At 42.2% G+C, this 21,772-nt stretch overlaps 4 protein-coding genes across 6 annotated transcripts in view; 2 read left to right on the forward strand and 2 right to left on the reverse strand.

Moving 5' to 3' along the window:
* Positions 1–257: 257 nt before the first annotated feature.
* ndufa7 (NADH:ubiquinone oxidoreductase subunit A7) lies at positions 258–2,149 on the reverse strand. Its single transcript, XM_060066623.1, has 4 exons — positions 1,996–2,149; positions 1,634–1,683; positions 1,259–1,396; positions 258–484 (listed from the first exon to the last, which is right to left on the reverse strand). The coding sequence occupies exons 1-4, from the start codon at positions 2,044–2,046 to the stop codon at positions 394–396; spliced, it is 330 nt and encodes a 109-aa protein (XP_059922606.1). The 5' UTR covers positions 2,047–2,149; the 3' UTR covers positions 258–393.
* Positions 2,150–2,292: 143 nt separating this feature from the next.
* dynlt2b (dynein light chain Tctex-type 2B) lies at positions 2,293–5,512 on the reverse strand. The gene is made up of 5 exons (XM_060066622.1): positions 4,258–5,512; positions 3,895–4,028; positions 3,633–3,702; positions 3,364–3,427; positions 2,293–3,259 (listed from the first exon to the last, which is right to left on the reverse strand). The coding sequence occupies exons 1-5, from the start codon at positions 4,314–4,316 to the stop codon at positions 3,212–3,214; spliced, it is 375 nt and encodes a 124-aa protein (XP_059922605.1). The 5' UTR covers positions 4,317–5,512; the 3' UTR covers positions 2,293–3,211.
* Positions 5,513–7,570: 2,058 nt separating this feature from the next.
* LOC132468815 (uncharacterized) lies at positions 7,571–11,434 on the forward strand. Of its 3 annotated transcripts, none has more exons than XM_060066621.1 (5): positions 7,571–7,707; positions 7,954–8,024; positions 8,593–9,957; positions 10,250–10,363; positions 10,712–11,434. In XM_060066621.1, exons 3-5 carry the CDS (start codon positions 9,168–9,170, stop codon positions 10,807–10,809), a joined length of 1,002 nt encoding a protein of 333 aa, XP_059922604.1. In that variant the 5' UTR covers positions 7,571–7,707; positions 7,954–8,024; positions 8,593–9,167; the 3' UTR covers positions 10,810–11,434. The 3 variants fall into 3 exon arrangements, 2 of the variants coding, with proteins under 2 accessions (XP_059922604.1, XP_059922603.1); XM_060066620.1 differs by having other exon boundaries at positions 8,596–9,957; XR_009528271.1 differs by lacking the exon at positions 10,712–11,434 and having other exon boundaries at positions 8,596–10,081.
* Positions 11,435–12,522: 1,088 nt separating this feature from the next.
* psmd1 (proteasome 26S subunit, non-ATPase 1) overlaps positions 12,523–21,772 on the forward strand; it is a 37,884-nt gene continuing 28,634 nt past the window's right edge. The window contains exons 1-16 of the mRNA XM_060068098.1: positions 12,523–12,698; positions 13,073–13,116; positions 13,569–13,642; positions 13,875–14,044; positions 15,099–15,307; positions 15,691–15,834; positions 16,682–16,908; positions 17,148–17,208; positions 17,333–17,458; positions 17,696–17,784; positions 17,892–17,970; positions 18,196–18,369; positions 18,649–18,760; positions 19,017–19,213; positions 19,666–19,761; positions 20,369–20,433. Coding sequence (XP_059924081.1) covers positions 12,683–12,698; positions 13,073–13,116; positions 13,569–13,642; positions 13,875–14,044; positions 15,099–15,307; positions 15,691–15,834; positions 16,682–16,908; positions 17,148–17,208; positions 17,333–17,458; positions 17,696–17,784; positions 17,892–17,970; positions 18,196–18,369; positions 18,649–18,760; positions 19,017–19,213; positions 19,666–19,761; positions 20,369–20,433 — 1,883 coding nt within the window. The 5' untranslated portion in view covers positions 12,523–12,682. The remainder of the gene's footprint in view (positions 12,699–13,072; positions 13,117–13,568; positions 13,643–13,874; positions 14,045–15,098; positions 15,308–15,690; positions 15,835–16,681; positions 16,909–17,147; positions 17,209–17,332; positions 17,459–17,695; positions 17,785–17,891; positions 17,971–18,195; positions 18,370–18,648; positions 18,761–19,016; positions 19,214–19,665; positions 19,762–20,368; positions 20,434–21,772) is intronic.

A 21,772-nucleotide genomic window follows, 5' to 3' on the forward strand; every position in this document is an offset into this window, starting at 1 on the left:
CCTGGGGGAAATGTACCCTTTTAACCAATCTGTATAGTTTATGATCAAACACAGGCACACGTTATATACCAGAGTATTTCAGAACAGATTTTTCACACAATATGTTAAACATCTTTTAACTTTCAAAATATGAACCACTTACTCCAGTAAATAACCAGACAATGGATTGAGTATACATTTCTTCTAAGAAAGCATAAACACAAACGGGAAACAAATATTCCACAATGAACAGCACAGGATTCAAAGAGGGGCAGCGGTTGACATAAGATTCTTTATTAAAATGTTCTATAATACAGAATTCAAAACAGGATGCTGCGGTTTCCATTACGGTCCGCCTGTGACGTTCAGACGCCCCCTGGTGGCGCGGGCGGGTAGTGGAGGATTGTGATGAGTTTAGAGGTAGGGCTCATCTTTGGACAGCGTCAGCTCCCTCGGGACGTTGCCAGGGGTGACGGCCCGCTTTGCAGGAACGTCAGGAACTTGGCTTGAGGAGATGACACAGATGAATGAGAAAAGAAGCAAGTGATGAGAACAATTCTGAGGAAACTATACGCCTCTATAGCATGGCATGTAGAGGATGCTTTTATCTCACGGGTCTTACAATAAGAGAGGGTGCATACATCATCCTGGCAGTGTAATACTTCTTTACGTAGCGAAAAGCAATGCCTTCTACCGCACTACACAAAGCAAGGCATTAATGTCAAGGTTCATCATTATGGTCAAGGTACGGTGGTCATTCCTAACTGGCTTTGCAGCGTAAACCCATGCAGGTGAGATATATATAAACCAATGTACAACGTTGGAATGCTTCATAAGGCGGAGCAGATGAATGTGCGAAAGGGCTTAGCTTTCTTGCAATTCCTTCAGTACATCCTTGGTTGTAAGTGTCAGGGGGACAGGATAATTATGTGGTGTTCGATCCCCAATGTCGGCAAGCCTACCTGTATTTATCTTTGCGCAAGATGCCTATTCACCAACGTTTTCCTTTATGACCTGTATCTGAATTCCCTTTGAGGGCTGAGCTGAGGTTAAATATGCTACCACTGGAGTAATCAAGTAAATAGGAACTGTTCCTCCATTTCACAAAATCAATACGTCAGCGCGGGTCTAAGTTAGGATGTGCGTTGAGGGGGTTTAATTATGGGATGTGAGCAGGGCTGGATATAAATCTTGACTAAATGGCTAGTAACATTTTAGCCATGCTGGTAAAAAATGTCGGTCTAAAACCTGGCTTGTGAGGGAGATCGTTGGTTGTTACCTCCCAGCAGTGAGGGCCTTCTGTGCCGACATGATTACTGTGGCAGGAACCGATTCCCTGCGTCCATCCCTGGTGTGGTAGTAGTTGCCCGCAAACTGGTGGCTGGGGCCAACTGGGAGCTTGGCGGGAGGCTGGGTCCTGCACACATCAGAGACATACACGTATTGTGTTGTAGCGGGTGTAACTACGCCGATTTTATATACATAGATTGGAGAGGATCATACGTCAAAACATTTACCACAAAAGTAAATACAAATTACGGTAGAAACTGTTTAACCAGAAACAATACAATGACAAAGATATGGCATAATTTCAAGTACATGGGGAATGAATGTAAGACGTCAATATAATGTATAAAGGGATACCAAGTCTTACCTCTTTGCTATTTCGCCATAACGCAGCTGGAGTTTAGCTTGCAGGTCATGCTGTTGGACATTAATTAACAGATTAACTAGATTCATGTATTATATTACATTATACACAGACTGTAAAATGAATTATAACCTATGTATGTCATTTTCTGGCGTTATGCTAGGCTACACAGGCCTGTTTACGAGTCTCTGGTAGCCTTTGTGAATCTACTGGTTTATCGGCACAACAGATTTATCAGCATTGCTAGGCTACACAGGCCTGTTTACGAGTCTCTGGTAGCCTTTGTGAATCTACTGGTTTATCGGCACAACAGATTTATCAGCATTGCTTTGTTTGAATATGATCTAATTTAAATGGCAGCTTACCCCTGATAATAAATTCCGCAACTTCTGGACAATTTTCGTAGCAGTGGCCATGATTGCTGTTGTGAAGGGCACAACTGTTCTTCTGTACCACCTTCTGGAACTATTACATGACTGCCACCTAGCGCTATGGCGTGATATAGGCCTACCGTCTGCCTATGTCGTCTGGGTAACTCGAAAATCAATGTTTTATTTAAACTGCAATGTTCGATCCACATTATCAGGTCCTGAGATGCACCCTTCTCTCCCAGTTTCATTCACAGTATCAGGTCCTGAGATGCATCTTACATGTGACCCCCAACCCAGCAGAAAATGAGGTTCAAGATGAGGAACACAAAAGCAGCATGTGTGAATTGGTTGAATAAATACTTCCAGCATTCCATCCATATTATTCTAAATAGATTGTAAAACAGATTTATAAATGGCTATTATGTGTAATAAATGTATGCTCTTTGCACCCTTAAGTTAAGTTTGTCTTGATTATTGGAAGACTTATCTATTGAGTGTGTGTCTGTGTGTGTGTAAGTGTGTGCGTGTGTTTCAGAAAATGCAGGCTAATTAAGACACAAACCCTTTGACAAAGTGGTTCAGGGAACACTTGAAAAGTGTACACATGAGCACATGATTTTCTAATTGGAGAATCATCAAATACAATGAATGGTAGTGGCGCTCCTGCTGCTAATTACCAAGCCTCTTGAACATATTAAGTTGACCTTGTCTTCAATCCAAGGGAAACTTAATTCCACAAACACACAAAGTCAAAGCCATTTTCGTCTTTCAACACACGAGAGCGACAGCTCGTTATTTTGAAAATATTCAAAATAATAGTGGCTGTTTGTGAAATATAATTGTTGTCTCCTCCTTGTAATACAGTATATGTCAGACATGTGGTGGCTGATGTGATAGGAATTTGGACACCTCTCAGGAGAGCTAGGTGGATATTGACCCCTGGCAGTGCAGTGTTGCTTATTAGGCACATTAATTACAAAAAAACATAATCAGAAATATGTTTACAAGAATTCTTAGAAACCAGTTAGATTTAAATGTATCGTTTAAACAGAAAGCGTTAATGTAAAAAAAATAATCTTTTCTCTTTCTGGTGCCACTGCTCGCTCTCTCGGAATACCAGCAGACAATGCATGTATGGGAGGGGGTTTCAGCAGGTTTCAGGGGGTCCGGCTACGTGGATGAAGGGTCTCCTGGCTCTCAGAGATTCTTCTCAGTAATGATAACATCCAAAAGCCGCCGCCACACAGAACAGACTCTCCTGCGGAGGAAAACAGTGACAAGATGAGTAGGTCCCCACCATCATGCGTGTGGATAATTTGGCCCAGACCGCAAGCAACCAGAGAATGAATAGAAAGAGCTTACATTCATGAACAAATCCTCTGCATAACTATCCGTGTCTGCATCCCAGAAGCACCTCGAAGCCATTCTGGTGGAATGCATAAAAAGGTAGTTCAGGGACTGATATACAATACCTCTACATTTCAACAAAAGAAGGATGATAGGTTATTTGAACATGGCTGCATGATCGAATAACCTCATACGCATACGAATACCATGATCCTTTTTAGTACAGTCAAATATACTTAATCACTGCTCCAAACAAGTGTTACGCGTTTTTTGATTTCACCTACTTCACTCCCTCTCCTCGCTGTTCCCCAATCACAACCTGCACCACAAACTTATATCGTTCAAACCCAGCATCTGTTGAGGGAGATACCAAAAGGTTTACCTTGATGCAATGTTAATTGAGAGACAGAGACAGAGACAGATAGAGGGAGGGAGAGGGAGGAAGACAGAGGGAGACACAAACACACACAGACACACAGACACAGACACACAAACACAAATACAGAGATAACATAGTGTAACGCAATTATAAGAGGGTGTGTTTACCTTTTAGTTTGTTCTTGATGCTCTCCGCCAGAGCGCGAGACAGGGCAGGCACCTCCTCGGGCTCATACTGCACTCCGGACAACTGCTCCCGCAAGATCTCACGAATACACGCCTTCACAATGACTGGCTTAAACCTGCATTGGGTGATTTAGTTAGTAACAAAACACAGCTGGAGCGCAGATGTTCTTATTGTTGTTGTTTTAACATAAGAGCTGCTTCATCCTTACACAGACGCTCTGCAAGAGAGTATTTGGTGAGACTTAGAACATCGGATAGTTAGTTGCTAAGCTGATTATTTTGCTCGTCACAATAAGCAAAGAGATTAATATCTCGCCAGTTGGTTGATCCACTTCATCGACTCACTTGTGTTGATAATTAGGTCGCAAATGGTACGTATTTCCGCCTGTGTCTTGTCCTTCCATCGCTCGTCAATCTGCTGTTATTAAAGTTAGCTAAGCTAACTGTTAATCACCGGCAGGGCTTACATGTTACCATGGCAACGTTGTTTACACGTTTCCTGTTTCAAAATAAGAGCCACTTTGCGTGGTGTCGTCATTTGCTTTTACAAATACATTTCAAACTAATTCATACGAGTTAATGTAGCCGGTAATTTCAGCAGAAGTGACCCTGCAGCATCCTGTAGGCCGGGGTTCTCATGTACTAGTCTTCTTTAATAGGTCCATGGTACTAGTACTGCAATTATTTGGCTAGATATTAAAGCATGTGTAACGTTATATTCTGAATGACATTTCTAAATTTTCTATATTATTGTTTAAAATGGATAATCGAAATGTATCACATTTCTGTCCTAGATGTTTAACTACATTGAGAAAAGCCATGTGGAATTTCAGTTTCAGAGTATATTGACAATAAAGATCATTATATTCATTTTTATTCATTTATTTGTTTGCGGTTTTACGTTGTTAATATTGAAGATATTGCCAATATTGTAACCCTGCTATTCTCTGCGGTCTCTTATCACCGGACACATACTTGCTAGAATCAGTGTCCTCAACAAACAAGTCTTCAGGGCACACTCTCTAGTAGGCTGCCACACTACAGTCGAGTGCAAGAGGGTTCTCAGCCAGACAGAAGAGACCATTAGTCTCTTTGTTGTCCTCTTCCTCACGCCTGACCTGAGCAGATAGGCCCAATGCTGTAAAAGCTCTGTTGAACAGTTTGATAGAGCGCAGCCATTCGCCATAGTGTTGGCTTAGTTTATCTGCCAGATTTCCAGGAAGGAACTGATAGAAGAGCATATTCTCCATCTCTTCTTCTTCTTCCCTGGGTTATTGGCACAAACAGGGGAAGGGGGTACCATCTGGGTGGGCTGGTCTCAGTGACTTGTAAGTGGTCTGCACCCCCTCAATGATGCCAGCTTGGATGTAGCCCAGGAGAGCTGGCTCTTTACAGACCACCAGGTCCTGCACCTTATTGTAGAGACTATGGAAAGACATTATTTCCCCAGTGGTCCTACAATTTAGTTTATGAGCAACAACAGTAATTAACAAGCCCAAGGAAAGGAGCAGGAGCCCCTGGCTGTCTAGAAGGAGTTCTTTCCGGGAGACCCCGGTTCCAAGCACCCGAGGTTTCAGCTTCAAATGTAGATAGATGCTTGGTCAGTACTGGCTTGCAGTCTGAGGAAAAATTCAGCACTTATTTTAGAACCTTATGAACCTGTACGTTTATTATAGACAAGGCAGATAATTTGAGGGAGTTACATTAAGAAGAATGTCCAAGAAGAAGCTGTTACCAGCAGAAGCGGCTGGGAAATAATATGTTTTGATGAGATTCTGAACAACAACTAGCAAGGGCAGTGTGCTGGTCTGGAAGTTGGTGCTCGGTACCTCAGACACTCTGGATCCTGGGGTTGGAGCTCTGGATCTCAGTCCGGTGGGGATCCATGTTCCTCCAAGGAAACCACACCACTGTAAGAATCACACGTTTATCCATTTTGCTGTCTAAAATAGACACAACTATGTTGATTAGTTAATTGAAATCTAAGACACTATATATAGTGTCTATATAAATACATACATATTTAGTATATATACATATAGAGACAACAATTTAACAAATAAATATACAGGCTGAGGCTTTGCATTAATGTGGCCTAAATTCAATTTTGCTGATGTCAAAATCTGAAGGTTGGACTAACATCAGATTTTAAGTTCTAACAGGCAGACAGACTCAACACAAGGTATGACAAGAATGCAAACCAAATCCTTCCTTAGGTCCCTAATGAGAACCAAACACGTGGTAATGGGGGAAAAAAAACATAGTGAAATAACGAGTATAGCCAAAGATCAAGCAAGGGAATAGTAGCATGCACGTAAAAAAACAAGATCTCAACCTGATGGCATCACTATGAACGCCCTGTTCCCTTTTGTATTTTGGCTCTCTTGGAATGATAGGGCACCGGAGGTTGATAATGTATGCTGTTGCCAGGCCGTTCAGGGCCTTGTACATGTCTATAATTATGTTTTCTAAAACTGACTGGTAACAAATAGAACCCGATTTGGGACCAGTGTTTAGACCTGGTCAGTATCAGGCTTGGATGATTGAAACAGGGGAACAGGGCTTCAGTATTCTATGAGTAAAATACTTTTTTTCAGCATGTAGGATATGAAAGGATTTTTCGAATCATATTTGCAGTTTCATGATTAAAGATGAACAAAACAATAATAATTTTAAGCATAAGCATGTTTCATTAGATTAGATTCAACCATAGCACAAGTGAGAACAACCAGTACAACAGAAAGCAGCATGTTTGGTTTTGTTGGTTTAATTCACTCTCATGTTTTGAATTCTTTGTTCATCCCCTCTTTGTTATTTGACTACACTGACTAAAGTTCTGTTGTTCTATGGGACAGAATGGGGACGGATCCATACAATCCCAGTATGTAGAAAGGTGAAACCCTAAACTTCCGGAGTGGTTGGGTCTCTTTTGAACTAACAACTCCCATTAGTTCTTGCTGCCGTGAGTCTCGGGGAAAAAGTCTGGTGGTGTGCTCTGTTCAGAATGATGCGAAAGAGCATCTATTTTATGTCGCTGCGGCCAGGAACCAGTACTCTCGTTAATGTTGCACTGGTAATCTCCTTGTTACTACTCAGAAATGACATGTTGAATGCAAAAGGTAAGAGATCTAAAGCAAAGTTCTAAAACCTGTTTTAGCTGTTGTAATACCGATAATGTATGTTGCTGTTGGAATGTCTTAGATCTGTCAGAGAGATGACTTAGAAGATGGTACTTTTTAACTTTTGTGTTTCATAAAAGATGCGTTTGAGTAGTAATATGAACAACGCTGGGAAATTAGTTTTTTCTTTGTTATTCTGTGAGAACCCAGTTCACCTGAATAATGTCTCAGGTTCCAGGCTGTACGGGCTGAACTGGGGCAGGTGAAGGAGCAGCAACCAGATCACATGAAAAACAGAAACAATTATTTGCTGATTGCATTTCTTCATCCATTTCTAACTTATCTCTGTGCTTTGCGCCTGCTTGTTGTTGAAGGTCATAATGGATTGCGTTACAAACTAATAACCTCCCATGGGCACAAAATATTACTAGTTTTGTATTGTGGAAGATAATACTGTGTGTGTGTGTGTGTGTGTGTGTTTGTGCGTGTGTGTGTGTGTGTGTGTGTGATATTTTCACAGTTTTTCCTGTTTATCCTTTTGACAATATGACTATAACAAATGCTGCAGCCGACAACTTGACTGTAATCCAGGGTATTTCTAAATTGCCATCGAATATTCTGACAATGGCTCATCTGTCCGCCCTCCGTGACCTGATGTCAACGGAAAAAATTACAGGTTGTGTATCTTGATCTTTTTTTCCTTGATATTATATGTTGAAGCTAGCCAATATGTTGAACGGATGCCAAGTTTAACTGGAAAATACTGTAGCCTATACTAGAGTTTGCATGAAAACAAAAAATGAAACCGAACAAGAGTTAAAAAATCCTTGGAATGCAACAGAGGATGGTGTGCATTGACGTTTACCATTCGGATACAATGCATTGAACTTTTGCTCTGTTGTTTGTTTTCCCTTTGCTTCAGTTCGCCTAACGCTCCGCGTCTCGGCCCGAGGTCCCCTGGACCCAGAGCTAATCCTGGCCCTGAACGGGGAGGTCAGCACACTCAGTATGCACATTGCTGCACTTCAGGGTTGCTGCTAGACAGTAAAACATCTCGGTTGGCCAGCTTCATACAGATCTATAATCCATGTTTTAAATCTCAGTGAGTGCAGAAACCCCCAGTCCTGCCATTCAAAAATCACGTAGCCTAGTCTAAAGGTCAGGCATGGTGCTTTTTTCCTTATTAGTGTTGGTCAACCTCTCTGGTTTATCATTCATTCCTCAGTAAACAATGAAGTGGCCTCACTCAATGATGTGGGAAGCAAGTGGGGCTTTTGCTTGGCTAAAGTTATTCGACTTTTTTTCTTTAATTAAATTTAATCAAGCTGGCTGGAATGTGAAATTGACAGCACCTTGAAATGAAGAATAGACCGGGAAGGATTATAGGATTACAGCAGTTGGTAGTAGAGGTAGTTGAGTTGAGTGGGGGTAACAAAAGAAAAACCTCGATATTGAAACGTACTGTAATAGTGGCTCTTTAATTTGTAAAACATACTAAAGTATACAATATAAAAAAAATATGTTAATGGTGTTTTTTTTTCTTTTATACTTCCTGTTTCAGCAGCTAGGACTCTACAACGTAGGGGGGGAGAATGGACTTTTTTCAGCGCAAATATTAGGAATAAAGCCAGTGGACTCTGGACCTTGAGGTTTCATCATTCCATGCCTGCGCGAGGATCGCTTCAATTATTTACAGATCATCGGAAAAGATCGAACAACTTACCATAACCCTAAATGTATGTTCTCATGTATGGTCCACTGTCAATGTCATTGCCTCGATCCTATCACCATGTTAAGACAAACGTACGAAAACATTGTTGTTGTGTGGAGATGTGTAATTAAAGATTAACTCGCAATTATCAATTGTATACGTTGCACTTTCAGATAACCCCGCCTATCAAACGTAGTCGGCTAATAGCCAATAGCATTGTGAATAGTAGTACCTAGAGGTCCGCCCACTTCTCTGTCATTTCCTTTCTCCATGCGTGGAACAGTGCTCAGTCCGGACCTGCACTTTCAATGGTTATGAGAGGATGGGGTTGTCGTTTCTGAATGACCTCTGTATATAAACTTATTTGAGGAAGACTTAACAAGCTGATCGGTTGTGTGTTTTCGTGTTAGTGCTAAACGGGCATCATGGCATGCCCGACCTTCCTAGATGAGACGCTTTCCACAGAGGAAAGGGAATTTCAAAAGGTAATTTCTCAGATCGGCGGAAAAGAGAAGCTGCATCTGGTCAGTGAGGCACGCAAAACCGAAGAGAATGAAACTGGAATCATGGAGGAGTTAATCGAAGGAATGTTTAACAGCACGTCCACAGATTTGACCGCAGGTGACAACGCTGGCCGGAACAACAACGATAGCGTACGGAAGAGCCCGTCCTGTCAGCACGGCGACTCACTCAATGAAAACGGGATCGTGTGCGAGACTGAAACGCTCGATGTAACCGCACCTAAGGAAAAGCCTCTCACCGAGTCGTCTGTGGATTTGGGAATCGGGGTCAAGCCAACGGGGGAGGACTTTCGGCCGCAACCCAACGGAGACCTTCAAAGAACAGCAACCAAAAGCATCAACATGAGTTGCCTGCACAGAACAATAGCCTCACCTGTTATAATATTTATTTTTAGTCAGGAGTTCCTGAAGGGATTGTCGAACAAAGCGTGCGTGAAGGAAATATTGAAAGACGTGCGTGCACGTACGAAACGTGCGAACCCGAAGCCCGTGCTGCTGGGTCTGGTCCGCACCACTTTGGAAAGTGGCGACACGCGACAATGCGTGGAATTCCTTGAACATCTAATTCGCTCAGTCTTTCGGAAACGGCTGCAAGAGGCGATCTGGGTTGGCACTTTTGTACCAAACCAGAACAGCAAGATCCTTGAAATCAAGGAAAACGCCTGTAGAGTTTGGTATTCTTCTCAAGCAGCAGGTATAACCTTTTGTTTAAACCTTTTACATAATGTGATTTTCTTCAATTAGGCTATGTCAACGTCCGTTTGATCACAAATGTTCCCCTTGTGTGGCCTGCCTGCCGAAATATTCAAATTATGTAGGTCAGTCATGACACTCACAAGACCAGTCATCAATGCACAAAAGTTTATTTTTCCCAGGCTCGACTACAATGTCCCCCCCCGGAACAAAAGGGGTATTCATGAAACAGAAATGAGCTCCTCAAGAGAGCCGCCAAGTGGTCTAACACTTGTTGTTTTTGCTTTTTTCAGACCATACAACGGATGGGGTTCACTCCTCAAAGTGGCATAGCAGGTGTTTACCCTGGCCTGTCAGGAGAGAACCACGGGGCCATGTCTGCAGCTCTCCAACCAGTAAGGAAAGAGGTAGAGACGCATCTGCATTCCCCTATGTCTGAGCTAGCTGCTGGGAGTATGTATTCTCTTCCTCATACACATATCATGCTATCCGACACTGCTTGGGTGGATTAAAAGATGCAACAATCATTTTGGTATGAGATGACTCTCATTCAATCATTTCGAATTCCTCGTCCTGCTATTGATATACGCATTGAGCCCTGTGGATAACTCTTCATTCTTTCCTAATTGGAGCAGTGAGGGGAGGATTTGTCTCTATAGCTTAATGCATGCTGACGGGTTATACTATTCAAGCACCATCTTTAGACCGATAGTAAAAACATATGACACATTATATCTGTTGTATTGTTCTTCCAGGTGATGCAGGAAGTCTGGAAGAAGGAATTCCTCTTAAAACCTTTTCTGTGTCAACTGGATCGCACGCACAAGGGGGAAAAACTGCTGTGGATAATTAACATGGTGACACGTGACTCAAGGGAATTGGAGAAACCTCAATGACTGGATATTATTTTCACTGTTGAGCTACCCCCCGGGCCCCACAGCATGGGACGAACATCCCATAAATGACGCCATAACGTTGCCATAATGTTAACACTGTTAGGTTAACATCACCTCTGTCGTCAAGGGACCTTATCGTTTGCTAGCCAGTGCTGACAAATTGTGTTTCACTGTCATTACATTTACATTCATAGAGAAGTCTAGATACAGCTGCTAGCTGAAGGCCACTGACGATATTTAGTTTAGTCATAGTTTGTCAAAAGGTTTTATATACAATTCAACATAGAGAGAATTTAACGTATATGTAGTCTAATTATGTATTTAATTTAGTTCATGAGCTAAATTAAGAAAAGACAATGTAATGAGAATATATTGGGAACATAAACTGTACATTTTTTAACACGAAAGAATAGAAAGAATGTTCTTAATGTAAAAAATGTGTGCCTTTCATGAGGAGAATTAACAATTGCACTAATGTGACAAAACTGTGATTTAAATGTGACACATTGTTTTTAACCTTTATTTATGATCATGTATGCTGCCATAGTGTGCATTTTTATATAAATAAAAACTAGCAAACAATGTAATGGATTTTAAAGAGTTCGCAGAGAAAAGAAAACCTTAAATGTTGTTAGAAATGCCAGAAAAAGAAACATTAGAAAATCCATCAACACAATAAGGCATGCTTTTGAGCATACCATTTAGTGTTGTGGGTGTACACAACACTAAACACAGCACTCATATTTCCATATTTTTTTATGATATGACTACCATGAGTGCATGTATACTACACCAAAAGCATGTCACAAGAAGGTATGTTCAATGTTCATGATATTGCGAACCTTTGAAGCGTCAGCCATGTTTATAGTAACGATGCTGGTAGGTCCTGGTTTCCGCCCTCACTGATGTACGGTTTTCAGCATCAGCCACTCGCATGTGATAATAATGACCATGTAAAACCATGGATGGAGACCGGTGACTAATAGGCCTTTAGGTGTTATAGCAGATGCCTATATGTTTTTTTTTAAATTCACTATAAAAATCATTTTCCACATATAAAAACATTGACATTTACATTAAATTTCAGGGCATTTAGGTCGGGAGACGCTTCTATTCAAAGACTTACAATAAGGACATTTCTCAGAAGAAATAAATACAAAAGTATCCTACCTAGATGATCATTATCCATAAAAAATCATTATCCATAGGAAAAGATATATATACAGTATGTATGTGTATATATATATATATATATATATATATATATATATATATATATATATATATATATATATATATATTAACCCTTCTATATATAACCCTTCTTCACAAGGCCATTCATATTTATTTACAATGACATCTAATTAAAAAAAGGATTAAGAGTATTAAGAGTTCATGAAGAAGGATAGCCTCAATGTGCCATTCATATAGCTTGGATGGTTTCATATCTACAGAGCCAATTCACGAAGCAGGCCGTCATGAAGCCGGATTGTGAAATAAAATTGTATACATTATATTTAAGTACTTTGGTTTTTAAATGAACACAATTACATTTTAATTCATTATTATCAAAAATGTGACGATTTAAAATGTGTTAAAAGGAGCTCAGTGGGATATTGTTGGAAATCGTTTTTATTTTTAACCAGGCACAAACCAGCATTTCACATTACAGGTCCATTGACGGGGTCTTGTCCAGTTAGACAAAAAAGAACTTGAGCAGCGGGTGTATGTGCTGTACTTTAGATATTTGGACCTCCTTCTTCATTTTCTCCCAAGAAGCAGACGATCAAAACAGTCTAGTGGGGTCGAGGAGGAAGCAAAGATACAAACATGATCACATCTGCCGGTAAGTTGGAGCACATTTCTTTCGTTCAAGCAGAGACGGCGTTGTTAGTAGCCATTGGTTTAGCTGAGTCACACAGTTAGCGGGTGTCGGCTAGCCGGCTAAAGCAAGCCGACGCTGTTCTAATGTTGTATTCAAACAGTAATAACAGACATTTCTGAACCAACGTGGTATTTTTACATGTCTGAGGAATATGATCATTCTAACGTAACATTGTGGCACTGCGCTGTCGTCGAACATCAGTGATCAGTGGTCAGTGATGCTACAGGCTCACTACAGGAGTGTGTGGTGTGTGGTGTGTTTGTGTGAGAGATGTCGATTCTGATTCCTTGAAGACGAACGAATAACGAATATTTTGTAACCTGTTTTTTTTTCAGCCGGTATAATTTCCCTCCTGGACGAGGAGGAGCCCCAGTTGAAGGTACTAGTTGTTACTAGCTGGTTGTTATGCTAGCATGACAGGCTATAATGACGTGCTGGACGGATTCATCTCCGTTCAACTCTCTGACTCAACGTTACTTATTTACATTCCGCAGCTTCCCACTTCCACAGCTTATAAACTTAAGTTATTAATACAACTTATATAAATAACATATCCCGCCAGAAACGACACGCCAAACTAGGATCCTTTATAAAAAAAACATCGATGCTGTATGCATTCAAAGTAACCACGTTGTAAAAAGTTTGATCTTTATTACTCTTGCTGTATAATTGCATATGTTTTATTTATATTCTAATGGATCAGAACGAAGCTTCATTATACAATTATTTCGCACTGTATTTTTCCCTTGCGTGTGGTGCCTTCTGCAATACAGTATTATTTCTGGGAAAGCAACTCCTTTAACATGGCTCATGTTTGTGTGTGCATTGCAGGAGTTTGCGCTGCATAAGCTGAACTCCATTGTCAACGACTTCTGGGCTGAGATTTCAGGATCTGTGGACAAGATGTAAGTGAATATACTCCCCTTATCATTTTTCTTTTACTCCCATTATTCTGGTTAACAGATTTGCTTATTAATACTCAATTTCATTTCATACAATTTCATTTATCCAACACTTTCCTACCCTCCCAGAAATACCATGCTTCCCATTTTTCTGTTTTAAGCGTCAACAAATCATACCAGATTTTTATGATATTCCTTTGGAATGCGTCATGTAACCGGTGACTCTGTATTACAGTGAAGTCTTGTACGAGGATGAGACGTTTAGGAGCAGAGAATTTGCCGCTCTGGTGGCCTCAAAGGTATTCTATCACCTGGGGGCTTTCGAGGAATCCCTCAACTACGCTTTGGGAGCGGGTGACCTCTTCAACGTCACAGACGACTCGGAGTATGTGGAGACCATTATTGGTAAGTGAAGACAAAGAATCTGCTGCATGATTATATGTGGGATGTCCAGCATTGTTTCCCCATCTCCTCCTACTGTTGTAAAAATGCATTGTCCAGCCCATCCTGCTCTATTGTTCCAGTTCTGTTACAGTCCCACACATCTAACACGTTCTCCCTCGTTAGATTCATATTCACTAAACTTAACTTCTGTTTAGTTTAAAAGTAAACTCCCCTTTAGTTATGGGTTAGTCCATGGTTGGATGCATTGACCTCATGGGTTCTGTGTCTTGCCCCAGTTGTGCTGTTGCTTGGATGTGTGTAACGCACTCTGTGCATTGGTCGGCAATTTGATGCTTGGTAAAAAACATTGTTCTCCTTTTCTGACAATAAGTCATCCGCAGTAGCACCCGTCTGTTTCTCTTCGGCTGAATAGGGCTAATACTGCCGTGTCATTTCATAAAAACTTTGCGCAATGTTCGAAAAGCACCTTATTTTTTACTCTCAAACTGTGTCTTCTGAAACTTTTAGACATTTAAGGTCTTTCCTAACAGACTTGGACCGATGAATGGATCGGCATTGTAGCAAAAAACAAAACTGTATTGTAGTTTTGCTTTTAATATTTGTTTTTAATGATTTAAACCTTATTTATCAGTTAATAAAAAGGCAATCGAAGAGCCGTGGTTTCTGCGAGTTCCATTTCAGACTGGGAAAGATACACACTTTGAGCTCCTTCAATTTATTTAAAAGGAAGGGCGTCCAACTACAGTTAGCACGATGTTCTCAGCAGAACATCCACTGTTGTGACAATAGCCCCACCCTTGCAAAACTAGTACATTTTGTGTTTTCTTTATACATAGTTTCCATAATGCTCTTGCACTGTTTATAAACAACTGCAATACTCACATTTCCTGCTGGGTATTGCGAGAGCACACCCCGTTGTGCACTCAAGAAGGCACCCCATGGTGCATTCTTTTAACCATCTGCATAAATAGTGTAAGATGTGAAATTGTGAACTCAAAATTGTATATGGATATGAAGAATTAAATGAGAGAACCTGTGCTGTCCTGCCTTCCAGCCAAATGCATCGACCACTACACCAAGCTGCGGGTGGAGAACGCCGAGCTGCCGGAGGAAGAGGAGAAGAAGAGTATCGACCCACGCCTCGAGGGCATCGTCAACAAGATGTTCCTGCGTTGCCTCGGCGACCACAAGTACAAGCAGGCCATTGGCATCGCCCTGGAGACCCGGCGCTTGGACATCTTTGAAAAGACCATCTTGGAATCGGTCAGTAGTTTGAATTTCACGCCTCGTTTGGAACTGGGTTAAGGATTAGTCTTCGCAGACTTCGCCTTTTTTAAGAAAAATAAGATTGTGAAATGTTCAGATTTCCTTTTTTCTTTGAGATGTAAATTTGTTAAATGAATACAAATTGTGCAAACCGTGCAAAATATCATTACTAGGATAGGAAAGATGTACAAATTTAAATGTATAAAATTATTTTCCTTGCATTGCATCTGAAATGAACCAAAATACGATTCTACTACATTGATAGACCATCAGGATACGGAAACTAGGTCCACCAATGGTAATGGATGAGCCCCTGTAGCCCGTAATCATAATCATGGTCTCCCCTTATAACAATTTGCATGTCTCTTCCCGTCCTGCAGAACGACGTGAGCGGCCTGCTGGCCTACAGCTTGAAGGTGTGCATGTCTCTGATGCAGAACAAGAGCTTCCGCAACGAGGTGCTCCGCGTTCTGGTCAAGCTCTACATGAACCTGGAAAAGCCAGACTTCATTAACGTTTGTCAGGTAAGAACCTAACTTCCTCTTACCTTTTTCCCCTGTAAGACATGAGTTAAATGTATTTGTCAGAAGCCCCTTTAAGCTTGTGCCCATCGTTTAACGGCAAAAGGGTCATGTATGGGCCATGAGAGCTGTCAAAATACCAGCGTTTCCATTCCACCAATTTACTTGCAGAAGAAATTACATTGCTGGCCTCGCAGTGAAAATACATGCAGGAATTGTAAACCATGGTAGAACATAGTATCCTTTATGTTGGACAGGACCACTCGGCGTGTCGGGTAGCAAGACTGCTTGTTAAATCAAAGGATCGGTGAATACAGATTTTGACTGACCCTTCAGGTTTTTACCTGTAATTTCCCTTCAGGTTTTTTGTGTAACCTGTAATTTCGGGCAATGACAACAAAGGACTGCAACAGCATTGCCAGTACTCTGTCAATGGTAGCATTTGGCATGAAACAGAGAAAGGCATGTCTTAGAAAAACAGGAACTGCTACTTTTACCGTAAAACCTAATCCGGCAATTCTTCCGCATTGATGGATTGAAATGGGTTCTATAAAAACAAAATAAATAGAAAAGTCCACAAGACGCCAGTCTTACTAGTGGTATTCCTAAATACCCTGGCCTACCGTGATACTGCCCAACTTTAGGTTTTAAAGAACATTTGGAAATTTGCATTACAGCGTTTAGTGAGGATTACCCTTTTGGACATCGATAAACTTCCTCTACTTCTCCTCCGCTGTGAACTCTGAACTCGGGCCGACCGTCTGAACGAGAGGTGAGGTCCTCAATCGATGTAGAAGGTTCTGACGGCTATCTAACCTATTCTCTCCCTCCCCGCTGGTTCCCTGCGCAGTGCCTGATCTTCCTGGACGACCCCCAGGCCGTCAGCGACATCCTGGAGAAGCTGGTGAAGGAGGACAACCTGCTGATGGCCTACCAGATCTGCTTCGACCTGTACGAGAGCGCCAGTCAGCAGTTCCTCTCCTCGGTCATCCAGAACCTGCGCACCGTGGGAACGCCCATCCCCTCCGTGCCCGGCTCCACCAACACAGGCACTGTGCCCACCGCCGACAAAGACGGGTGCGCGGCCGCTTTCAGAATAAGAGTTTGTGATGGAAATGCATTGAATGGGAGCAGGTTGATGTATTTGTGTTTCAGTGACTAAATTGCCTTCAAAACTATTTCAACTTTTTTTTATTATTTTTTTGTCCATTGCTATTTAAATTGAGTGGTCTTTTTATAAGCCTTTTTGGGTGTTTTTTAACTATTATTTAATAAGGCAAAACAAATGATGACTGTTTACCGGTGTGTTTTTCCAGTGAGGCAATGGAGACGGAAGAGAAGGCCGGTAGCTCTCCTGCTGGGAAGGCAGCAGAAGTGGTGAGTGTTTATAATATACATGCACCAGAGACCAAACGATCTACTGTCCCATTAGCTCTGTCTTTTTGGGTTGAATAATCCAACTAGACTCTTCTCTGACCTCTGGCCGTATTTTGCAATGTAGGAGGAGCCTAAAGACCAGAACGCCAAGATGATCAAGATCCTAAGCGGGGAGATGGCCATCGAGCTTCACCTGCAGTTCCTCATCCGAAACAACAACACAGACTTGATGATCCTCAAAAACACAAAGGTAAAGGCCGCTGCTTTGGAGCCTGCGGTTTTGCATAAGGAAACCTCTTGATGTCACCAATCGACAAACGCACAGAAGAAGAAGCCTCTGAATATTCAACCTAGAATATTGAATACTGTATTTAATTCATTGCACTGCTTTTTGAGGACCTGCATATGGTTGAGCTTACATAATAATGGGTACTGTGCTAGGTGTACTGTTTGATTTAGATTTTTCTTTATTTTGTTTTTCGCTCAGGATGCAGTGCGGAATTCGGTGTGCCACACGGCTACGGTCATAGCCAACTCCTTCATGCACACAGGAACCACAAGTGACCAGTTTCTCCGGTATGGCCCTTTTTGTTTTACCTTCGGCATGGGGTTCATTTATATAGGATAGCCTTCATTCGTTATCCGTTTCATGAATTGATTGACTTTTTATTGCCGTTTCCCAGAGAGAACTTGGAGTGGCTTGCAAGAGCGACCAACTGGGCGAAGTTCACAGCCACCGCCAGCCTGGGAGTCATCCACAAGGTATGCTTTTGTTATCCACGTCCCTTAGTTCAAGTCAGCTCATATTATCGTTATTCCTCCGGTTACTGGTTTTAAAGAGTAAACGATGGAAAAGATGCCTCCACAAGAAGATATGTGTGCAAGATCTGTCTTTTTTCAAAATGTTTTCGCGAGTATTGGTCAGCTTTTAGAATATGGTTCCAGAAAATCTGTTGCCTTACTTTGTTTACCTTGAACTTATTCTAGGGACACGAGAAAGAGGCGCTCCAGTTGATGGCGACCTACCTGCCTAAAGACACCTCCCCTGGCTCTGCGTACCAGGAGGGAGGAGGCCTGTACGCTCTGGGTCTGATCCACGCCAACCACGGCGGGGATATCATCGACTACCTGTTGAGCCAGCTGAAGAACGCCAGCAACGACGTAAGCTCACTGGCCCGTTTGGCTTAGGATCGTAATGTTTTGAAGAAAAGTCGGTTACTAACGTGATCGGACAACCCTCATGAATACAATGTTGGCGTTGCATAAATATTGATGCATTCTGTATCCTTATGAACTTGGGATTTCTGAACGGGAGGACTTCTTTCCGTCTCTATTAGTGTAGAGCCGTATTATGAATGAGTCCCGTTGTTTAATATTTGTTTCCAACTACTCAGACTTTATTACACTTTGTTCACGGCCGTGTTTGTTTGTATCTGGCAGATTGTGCGTCACGGGGGTGCTCTGGGCCTGGGCCTGGCGGCCCTCGGCACAGCCAGACAGGATGTTTATGATCTGCTCAAGTCCAACCTGTACCAGGACGACGCCGTCACTGGTAAATACAAAAGACGAGATCGAATCCAATATCTTGAGGGATAATCTAACCCCAGTTTAAGTTGGGTAAAGAGGATATTCATAATAAAGTTAATAGTTTAAAAAATATATTTAAATTTAAAATATATTTCGATTTCTGCGCTATATTAACTATCCCATGACACGGTTCGCACGATAAGGTCATTAATGGCCTGGTTTGGGCCCTCCCATCCCCTCCCATCCTCTGAGCTCCCTGCAATCCCTTATCCCTCCACCAGGTGAGGCTGCAGGCCTCGCGCTGGGCCTGGTCATGCTGGGCTCCAAGTCGGCCCAGGCCATCGAGGACATGGTGGGCTACGCCCAGGAGACCCAGCACGAGAAGATCCTGCGCGGCCTGGCCGTCGGCATCGCCATGGTGATGTACGGCCGCATGGAGGAGGCGGACGCCCTCATTGAAAGCCTCTGCAGAGACAAGGTGGGTCACGGGAGGAAAAATGTGGTGTTGGTGGACAGGTCTGGACGAACAGGAAGCTGGCATCGATCCTCTTTATTGTGGCACTTGTACAGTTTATATTGCAACACACGTAACATAGGGCCATGTCATAGTTTGGCACACAAACCAGTTCATGTACAGCCAGAACATCCCTACACTATGTAGGGATGATCCTTGTGCCTGATTTCCCGACCCATTAACGGGATGTGTGGCGAACGACTAGTCAGATTAAAAAGTTTGCACCTTACGATCTAAACTGCTCAAACTTTGTTCAGGAAGTTAAGACCCATGGAAATATCATCCAGTAGATCCGGGTTTCCATTTACTGTAAAAGCGACCGAATTGATTGACATTCCCACAAAGTATGCGCGTGTGTTTGCTGGTGTTAAGACCCAGGGCCTCAAGTGTCTGCTCTGCCTCACTGTCTCCTCTAGGACCCCATTCTGAGGCGCTCCGGTATGTACACAGTGGGCATGGCTTACTGCGGCTCTGGAAACAACAAGGCCATCAGACGCCTGCTCCATGTCGCTGTGAGTACTTCCCGCTTAGCCCTGCTGTTTATAGCTGGCTCCTTTAAGCCGATGATCACGGCCGTGATGATGATGATGATGATGATGGTTTATGGTAATGGCGACAAAAAGCCGGTGCTTTGATTCGTCCCGAATGGGGACAAGTCTGTCGGTAAATATGGCGGCTAACGTTTCTAGAACGGTTGATAACTTGGGCCTTCGTAGGAAGAATTTTTCCTCTCATTACCTCCTGGATATGTAAAGGTATCATTTTCTGGCCAACTTTCACTGAATTGAGTGTGTGGAGATGTTAATCTAGATCATAAAAGCAGCCCCCCCTCCTGAAACAAAATAGTAGTTGGTATTAAGTCACTAGATAGACCCTTGTCCTACATTCAACTCACTTTAATTTCAACTGCTACGTTCCACTGAGTTGTATGTTTCTACCCATGTTAAATTTCTGAGAGCCCTCCTTGTATTAATGAATGTGATGAAATTTGTGTCCTGCAGGCAGTAGTCAAGTATATTGGGGCAACTGGCTAGTTTTTACACATGGACTCCCTGTTCTGATTAGAAAGAGGCTGAAGTTTCATCCTCCCTAAATCCTTTTTCTCTTTTTGTCACAAAGGTGAGTGACGTGAACGACGACGTGAGGAGGGCAGCCGTTGAGTCCATCGGTTTCATCATGTTCAGGTAAGAACTGAGCTTGTACTACTTCAGCCTGCTGTCACAACTCGTGGTCAACAAAACGTCTGGACTATCCTGTGATCATTCATTAGTTCGCTCTTGAAGGTGAATGCTCTGAGACTGCATTCCCCCCCATAGCACACATTTGACTCTCATGCCCCTTCCAAATGCATCTGGAGAGGTTTGAAGTGGGTATCAGTGGAGGCCAATGCAGGTTCTAGTGAGAGCCCTTTCCAGCTTTGACTTTGCTTCTAGGTAATTTATTTAATTTCTCTTGAACTTGCTTGGTTAAGCATGTTCGTGGCAGCCTGACATCAAGATAAAAGCGTTGACTTTCATGTCTCAGAATTTGAATCTTTACTACAGTATGCTCTTAAACGTAAAGCACCGACCTACACCAGACCTATAACGTCAGACTCTTGACTTATTGTTTCATTTTGTTGCAGTAGATCAGAATCAGTTGATCCCTTGAGGAATTCGGGGGAAATCCGTAAGATCTGTCTGCCTTGCATTGCAATGCCAAATACACATCTTTTGTGAAATATTTGTTAAAATGTCAAATGCACTTTCTGAGTCGTATATTTGGCTTTTACCTCCAAAAGGGAGCTGAATGTTTTGTTTGGGTGAAACCAAACAGCATTTTTTGTCTTGTTTGTTTTGTAGTTATGCTGGACAACTATTCCTGGAATAGTTGTCAAAGGAGACTAGGTTCCGAAAGGAATCCAACTTCTCCTCCACATTCCCCCCTTCCTGGTAGTCAGATTTTTACTTTAGTAATATTAAAATGTACTGCAAGATGTGGCTTTATGCTTGAACCTTTTTTTTCAAATTTGTAGAACAAAAATGGAGAGAATTTATCTTTGGGATAAAATGCCAAGCATAGTAGGTTTCAATTGATGCTACCTTTTAGATTTAAAGGATAGTATAGTGTTAAATATTCTGTTGCTCTTACAAAATAAGTAGCCGACAGCATGAGAGTATCTTTAATCCCCTCCAGTCACTCTGATGGGGTGTTTCAGGGCATGATATGCCCGGTTGTTATTTCCGTCGCACCTGTTTCTGTTCTCCCTCTTTATCTCAGCGAATCACTCAGAACGTGACATTCATTTACCCATCGGGCAGCCAAACAGCGTTAAACAGAACGCCTGGCTGAGTTGAAGCACATCAGGGCTGTCCATTTTAAGCCCAAAAAAGGCCATGGGATATTCCCTATGATCAATTGGCTACAAGATAAACCTTGTGTAATCCTTCCTGTGTTTAGAAATGTCCCACAACCACTACAATTCAGCTGCGCGCAGTTCCTCCCAGTCACCTAGTCCCATGCCCGTACCTCTCAAGCCACTCT

Source organism: Gadus macrocephalus, chromosome 12 (assembly GCF_031168955.1).
Source record: "Gadus macrocephalus chromosome 12, ASM3116895v1".
NCBI classification, from domain to species: Eukaryota; Metazoa; Chordata; class Actinopteri; order Gadiformes; family Gadidae; genus Gadus; species Gadus macrocephalus.

Bases quoted from the DNA above. Each gene is read 5' to 3' on its own strand.
- LOC132468815 (XM_060066621.1), top strand. From the start codon at position 9,168: ATGGCATGCCCGACCTTCCTAGATGAGACGCTTTCCACAGAGGAAAGG. The intron at 9,958-10,249 runs GTATAACCTTTT...TGCTTTTTTCAG, and splicing joins GTATTCTTCTCAAGCAGCAG to ACCATACAACGGATGGGGTT. The intron at 10,364-10,711 runs GTAGAGACGCAT...TTGTTCTTCCAG, and splicing joins TCCAACCAGTAAGGAAAGAG to GTGATGCAGGAAGTCTGGAA.
- ndufa7 (XM_060066623.1), bottom strand. From the start codon at position 2,046: ATGGCCACTGCTACGAAAATTGTCCAGAAGTTGCGGAATTTATTATCA. The intron at 1,684-1,995 runs GTAAGCTGCCAT...AATGTCCAACAG, and splicing joins TGCGGAATTTATTATCAGGG to CATGACCTGCAAGCTAAACT. The intron at 485-1,258 runs GTAACAACCAAC...CATCTCCTCAAG, and splicing joins AAGGCCCTCACTGCTGGGAG to CCAAGTTCCTGACGTTCCTG.
- dynlt2b (XM_060066622.1), bottom strand. From the start codon at position 4,316: ATGGAAGGACAAGACACAGGCGGAAATACGTACCATTTGCGACCTAAT. The intron at 3,428-3,632 runs GTAGGTGAAATC...GCATTCCACCAG, and splicing joins CAGCGAGGAGAGGGAGTGAA to AATGGCTTCGAGGTGCTTCT. The intron at 3,260-3,363 runs GTAAGCTCTTTC...TTTCCTCCGCAG, and splicing joins CAGAGGATTTGTTCATGAAT to GAGAGTCTGTTCTGTGTGGC.